This window comes from Olea europaea, unplaced genomic scaffold (genome assembly GCF_002742605.1).
Source record: "Olea europaea var. sylvestris unplaced genomic scaffold, O_europaea_v1 scaffold1746, whole genome shotgun sequence".
Taxonomy (NCBI): domain Eukaryota; kingdom Viridiplantae; phylum Streptophyta; class Magnoliopsida; order Lamiales; family Oleaceae; genus Olea; species Olea europaea.
In genome coordinates this window covers 12048-19256 of record NW_019235174.1, presented here as the reverse complement: position 1 = coordinate 19256, position 7209 = coordinate 12048, and the positions used below count along the sequence as shown (strand labels likewise).

Genomic DNA, 7209 nt, shown 5'->3' with positions numbered 1-7209 from the left:
AAATCCCTAGTTTGTTTAAGGGGCACAGAAAGAACCGATGAAATTCATGGTACCGACCCTCCAATTTTTTTTTTTTTTTTTCAACATTAGAAAACTCCTAGTTTGTTTAAGGGGCAAGGGAAAAGTTGAAAAAGTTCAAGGTATCGACCCTCCATTTTGTTTTTTTACACAAGAAAACTCCTAGTTCGTTTAAGGGGCACGGAAAGAGTCGGTAAAATTCAAGGAATCGACCCTCTAAATTTTTTTTTTCAACATAAGAAAAATAGTTTGAAAAGAAGACTTTTGGAGTTAGGATTGAGTAATAAATTAACCAAAGTATGATGATGGAGGATCAGCCTTCCCAGATGACCTCATCAGATGGTGCAACATGAGAGAAACTTTCAGCAGATTTTGGTATGGCAACAATTTTAGTGCTATGTTCCACGGTGTCTCTGTAGTGTTTTATTTCCCAGCTATCAATGTTGTCTCCTTTCCCCAGCTGCTGCTGTTTTCAATGTCTCTCTCCAAAGTTGCCCTGTAATTTCTATACATGAATATATATATAATAACAGCCGGCCTACTCCTTTTCTTTGTGTATATAATTGTTGCAGAAAAACGGTAGATTGAGGAACGTAATTCAAGGGTTGATTTCTTTAGGACCGAACTTGCTTTGATACCATGTTAAGAAAAATATTGCTCTGATACCATGTTAAGAAAAATAAGAATGATATTATACAATGTAAGCTCATATGAATATTACAATGTATATTTCTATATTTAACAAATATGGTGGATTAAACATATGGTATGCTCATCTGGTTTCGTTATTGATCTGCATTGTCATAGGGGTCAATTAGATAGGCTAGTCCCTCATCAAAATATCAAAATGAGACTTATGTCAATATATCAGTAGAAAATAAACTAGTTGTTAGCTGCTGTTCCAAACATGGCTCTATCGATTATGTAGCGAAGTTAGAAAATACCCAACACAAAAATTTAATTTAGGAAACCTGTGCTGGTATGTGGTGGTTTCATTATGCAGAATTCAGAAAATGAAGTAACCTTGATTATCCATGATAGGAAAGCAAAAGCACATTTCTTTAATTAGTCGACGCACTTCTGGTGTAATACACTATAAAGCATATATTAGCAGGATCATGCTAACTCAATTTTACTATTTTCAAACTGTTGACCATTAGGAACAAATCTTTTCCAATAAGTATGCTCTACCCAGATTTTCTCCATTTTCTCGATCGGAATATTCTTGGTTTCTGGCAGGAAAATGTAGATGAATCCGGTCATCAATGCCACCCATCCCCCGAAGAAGAAGAAAATTCCAGACTTCATTTTGCAAAGCATAGCAAGAAAACCTTGAGCAACGACGAATGTAAAAAGAAGACTCGTAGCCACATTAATACTCTGTGCTGCTGACCTTATTTCCAGCGGAAAAATTTCACTTGTAACAACCCATCCCAGAGGTCCCCATGACAAACCAAATGCAGCAACGTACACACATATTAAGATCAGAACTAATACGCCAAACCTTTTGCTTAATTCTCCATGATCCCCCAATTTGGCTGCCATTATTGCTCCAATCAATATTTGTGTAACAAACATTAGAATCCCGCCCAAGTGAAATAAATCTCGTCTGCCAATTTTGTCGACCATCAAAGATGATGCAATAGTCGAACCTAAGCCCACGAACGAGAGAAGTGTTGCTGACAGCAGTGATACACTTTCTGCTAAACCAATTGTTCGAAAGAGTATTGGAGCATAGAACCCGATCACACTAATTCCCGTTGCTTGTATGAAGAATGGAATTGCAATTGACATAACGAGTTGAGGCCGATATTTTCTCTGCAAAAGATTCTTAAACGGGTGTTTAACTGATTTTGAAGCATAACTTGCATGTATGAGATCGTTTAGTTCGACTTGAACATCATCAACGCCTCGGATTCTCTGCAGCATTTTCTTGGCCTTTACATGATCATCCCCATGCTCAATTAGGCTATTTGGTGTCTCTGGGAGGAAAATCGCCCCAGTAGTCAGAATCGCAGCCGGGGCTGCAGCCATTGCTAACGAAATTCGCCAACCCCAACCTCCTTTGATTTTAACAGTGCAATAGTTTGTAAACGTGGCCATTATAAAACCGATATTTAAACAGATTTGAAAACCCATGTTAAAAGCTCCCCTGTATTTGGACAATGCCATTTCTGAGAGGTATAATGGAACTGCCTGCAGACAATAAATGATATGTAGAATATTAACTAATTTACATTAAGTTCGCAGAGTTTAACACTCAAAGAGAACTATTTAATTGAAATAAATCACACAATTCTGATACACTACTAATTGATATTGAGTTTTATATTTCTTTTTACTAGCAACTTGTGTAGCTGGAGCATTTTTTCTCTAATAATTTATTCTTAGCGCTTTTCAAAGGTTACATGGTGCGATTAGGTCAAATTGGCCCTTCTAGTTTTTTACTTCTCCAATCGTGTTTCCGGTTGCAACAAATTCCCTAATACTATTTCATGCTAAGACACAATGTCCCCCCATTTTCTTCTCCATATATGGTATATTGTTGAAGCAAATGCAAGGCAAAAGCAAATGGAAGAAAGATTAAGTGGTTAGAGAGGATCAAACGTGTATATTATTTCCACCACATCCGCTAATTTGTATGCGGGATTCATTTTTTCCATTAAAGCCTTGCACATGCACAATTGTTTAATAAATGAGTGATAGCAAGACTTGTCCCAAGACATTTTCCCTATTCTAGTACCATGTTAAACTTTTTGATCTAAACGTACTTTCTCTTAGGCAAGACCTTGGTATAATATCTTATTACTGTCTTCAACAGCAACATGTCATAAAGTCTAAATCTTCTCATTTTTTTTCAGCCTGTTTTTTATGAAGTATTAAGACGTACAGATCTTTGCACTGTACTATATATATTGGTGTTGGTAATTTGGCTTATTTCCCTATTCATTTTATAGTATTCGTTTAAGAAAATATGAAAAACACATCAATTGAAATCTAGAATAATAACAATATCGCGAAGGGAGACTAAAAAATATTCGAACAAAAATTACGAAGTATGAAAGGTCACTAGATAACACTATCTAATTACCTGATTCGTAAAACCAAGCCCAATACCGAGCAAAACACGACCGAGCAATAGCATGTAAATATTATACGAAGCTCCACCAAGGGCAGCACCAGCTACCAATGCAGCTCCACCAATCAAAATTGATGGCTTCCGGCCATAGGCCCTGGTGACCGGTGAAGCAAAGAAAGAGGCAATAAGACCAGCCATATGGAGAGAGGAAGTGAAAAGTGTCAATAATTGACTATCAAATTTGCAATAGTTGCTTGTCTTTGTTTCTTCCTTCATTTTTTTGTAAACTTCTGGGAAGAATTTCTTCAAAAATGATTCCATTGAGGTCAACCCACCTTCACATAAACATTCAGAATATTCAATCTGGCACTTCAATATTTCATTACACCAAAATTCCTTTTGCAAAATGTTTTACATTAAGTTAATTCAATCGGTACATCGATGGTAAAAAATAATGATAGCAAACCATTGTACTGTAAAATATGGATAGTCGTCGAAAATTGTAACAAGTATAGATTAAGTAAGAAAGAAGAAAATAAGGAACCTGAAATTCCTAGATCATAACCAAAGATTATTCCTCCAGTAGCAGCAATCATGCAAGATAACACTACAAAACCTGTAATCTTGCCAGCATATTGCCCACCTTCACTTTGAATAGCCAGCCCAACTGCCATGTTCTTCTTGTTCAAGCTGATCACTCACTGCATCAAGAAGTGGCACAAAGTGAAAGACTTAAATAAATCAACAAATTTTGTCCTCTGTTTAGCACTTGAGTTTTTTTGGATATATTCAACATAGTATAAGGGGTTCAACACAAAGACAATTAAGTTAAACTACCTATGTACGACCACTATCTATATGTGAAAATTGTGCACGTATCATCCTCATGACAGTAAAAGTAACACTGGTTTAACTATAAGTGAAAAGCGCGTAACGTGTTGATAAACACGAATTTGCACTCATTTATTTAACTGTTCAAATGGACCAAGACTAATATATGGTCCATGTGTGTTCTTTATTTTCTTGAATGTGGTTCATGAATTTGTATGTTGTTTTAATGCTAACATATTACAGAAGTTGGACATTGAAAGCATGATAATGCACATGTTTCTTTGAAAGCAAAATTTGACACTGATCTTTTGCTTGGACTTACATGCAGAATTACAATTCTTTACGTCTTCAATTAATATCTCTATGAATTTAATAAAATATAAATGGCGGTGGCAGATACTGCCATATCACGAGGTATAAATCATTGAATCCTATACTGGTAGGTTTATGAACTTGTTTCTAAATTGGGTTTACGTAGCTAAGTTTAAATTTGCAAATAAATAGGCTAATCTCCACGGCCTCGCAATATCACGGCTACATTTGCAAATATAGAAGTTAAGATGGACTTCTCCTAGTATCGAGCCTTGGACCTGGTTCTTCCTCTAGAGCTGACCCGCCTAGGGCTCGAGCTGTGCTAGGAATGATTTTCAGAGGCTCAAGCTATAGGGTCGGTCATATGGCTAAACGAACCATTTGTCACCTCTCAAATCTACTCGGATGGTCCCAATTCTCCAAAATAGTGGTCCACTAGTCTTTCCCACTTTTTCTTCTTGATGACTCGTCTTAGGGGTAGTGCAATGAAATGGAATTAGATTGTATAGGAATTTCAGAGGATGCATCAAAGTACATATCCATAAATTTGAACTGAATGACATGGGGTATATCTCATATGAGGTCATTGAACTTTCAGAAAAATATCAATCGAGTCACTATTCTTCAGTATGTCTAAATTAGGTCATTGAACTTCAACTTAATTTCATGACATGGCAACTTACAATTACCTAATGTTATAAAATCGTTAAAAAACATTACCTCAAACTTTTTAAGTTAAAGACGTGATAATAACTCGGTTAACTCAATTTTACCATTTTTTGAGAAGTTGTACGTTCCATACCAATAAAATATTCCGTCAACTAAAGTATAATTCAAAACTTGTTGTTTTATCTATTTGACAAATTCTNAGTTGTACGTTCCATACCAATAAAATATTCCGTCAACTAAAGTATAATTCAAAACTTGTTGTTTTATCTATTTGACAAATTCTTTAGAAGGATTGAACAAGTACCGAATGAAATGTTTTTTCACTCTTGCTGGATCTTATATTTGCTCAATCATGTAAGAGTCAAAAGTTTAGGATGCTACTTGCAATTACAAGGAAGATCAATTAAAATATGGTTGTCAACTAAAAAAATTCTAATGATGAAAATATTGAAATTAGATTGAGAAAAAATAAAATTTTGTGATAAATTGAAATTTCGCTAAAAGTTCAATAACATGAGACAGGTTACAAAATATTATACCCAAACAATATCATAAGCATACAACATGAGTTAGTTACTACTCTGATATCGTGTTAATTCAATGTTTTAAAGCGATGAAACAACTTATTGTCGCTTTCATAGAAATCACAAGAAAACACAACCTTAGCCATACCATTATTTGGGGCCACTACTCCACTATCGCTTTAAAAAGTTAATAGCTGGATATACCAAGCCATAAGCCTTTTGTCGTACCCTTCAAACAAGCGTGCTGGCGTGATCACTTCATAATTTCACCCCTTCTCTTTGCCATACATAAAGAAATAAGAAGATTTTTACATGCCCTACGTTAAAACAAAATTGTAAGGGTTATCATGAATTTTTATATCAAATCTCAAATTGGCAAGATCGTTATCAATTAATTGTTGGATCTAAGCTTGAGTATGTGGCTCTTGAAATGATTCAGTAACTCTTATTTTATTTAGTCCTCATTCCAATTTGCAGAAGGCTCGTGCATTTAGTAGATTTATCCAAGCTGCTATCTTTTCATTATCCTTGTCCAAAAAATTCTTAGCTGGTTGAATCCAAATAGATCATCCCACGAGGATAGATAATTGACTGAGTTCCATTTGGCACAATTTGGTCCCTGCAAAAGTTTTTGAATTCTGCAAATTGGTCCCTAATCTTTCTGGTTGTTACAAATCAGACCTTGAACTTTCTGTTTGATGGGAATTGGTCCTTGGAAGTTCTCTTTGGTGTGAATTTTCAGTTTGTTCTTTGAAGATAACTTAATCCGTTTTATAGTTTAAACTATTCTATATAGTTTATTGTGCGTATATTGCATATTGGTGGATGATAGTGAACTTAAATCAATGTGATAGTACACCCTAAAATTTTCTTTATTTATTAATGATTTTTCAAATAGGACTACATGCCGTGCTTTATCATGTTCTCTATGATATTATTATATTTTTTATTGATCTAAGTCTCCCCTTGAATGTAACTCGATGTTACTAAGGAATTTTATTTATTCATTGAAGAATGAAGATAAAGGCCATTGAAGAAGGTGACGATCAACGCTTGTAGCTTTGGAAGTTTATTGAAGATGTCCCCTTAGGATATGACAATCTAGTTCTCCTTTTTGGATCAAGGGTTAGGGAACTAGCTAGTATAAAGTCCATGATCATCCATATTTACAATTGTTGCATATTTTATGCATGTTTTGATTTACATAGTTCATGTGTATTTTAATATGCATGATTTGATGAGACTTGCGAACTTACATCCCTCATTAAAATATTATGCATTTCACTACTGTAACATTAAATCAAAGTTTCTCTTCAATGTCAACTTGTTGAGTATTTGTTATCGATTTTATCTCGTAAGTGGACGGATCGTACCAAGTAGTAAAGTTGACATTTTGAGTTCGAATTATCGTTCCCACAAGGACTATACTTTAATACTCAATTTATTATTCCTCACTTCTATTAGATAAAATAAACAAAAAATGATTGAATGTGATTTTTAAATCTAGCTACTAAAAAATTGCGTGACTGCAATAGAAAATGAGTGATGATTCAAATAATAAATGGAGATTAGGGCGAAATAAATTCACCTATTGGTCACCTTTATTTCTAATATCGAGATTCATAAAATTAAATTAGTGTTCGGTCCAATTCTTCTATGATATTCAATTTACACCTCTGGAGTTGTCATTGAGTCTATTTAAATAATTTAATTCTATATCTATATGCGAATCAACATTATTTAAACAAAATAATAGTTCTAAGAATTTCTATAGGA

General features: G+C 34.4%; 1 protein-coding gene across 1 annotated transcript; it reads right to left on the bottom strand.

The window, feature by feature from the left end:
* Positions 1 to 1023: 1023 nt before the first annotated feature.
* On the bottom strand, positions 1024 to 4074 carry LOC111377905 (hexose carrier protein HEX6-like). The gene is made up of 4 exons (XM_023001054.1): positions 3935 to 4074; positions 3642 to 3798; positions 3110 to 3432; positions 1024 to 2214 (listed from the first exon to the last, which is right to left on the bottom strand). Exons 2-4 carry the CDS (start codon positions 3769 to 3771, stop codon positions 1135 to 1137), a joined length of 1533 nt encoding a protein of 510 aa, XP_022856822.1. The 5' UTR covers positions 3772 to 3798; positions 3935 to 4074; the 3' UTR covers positions 1024 to 1134.
* Between the last annotated feature and the right edge of the window lie 3135 nt (positions 4075 to 7209).

Coding starts and splice junctions, on each gene's coding strand:
- LOC111377905 (XM_023001054.1), bottom strand. CDS start 3,771: ATGGCAGTTGGGCTGGCTATTCAAAGTGAAGGTGGGCAATATGCTGGC. Junction 3,433..3,641: donor TTATGATCTAGGAATTTCAG/GTTCCTTATTTT, acceptor GTTTATGTGAAG/GTGGGTTGACCTCAATGGAA. Junction 2,215..3,109: donor GGCTTGGTTTTACGAATCAG/GTAATTAGATAG, acceptor TATTGTCTGCAG/GCAGTTCCATTATACCTCTC.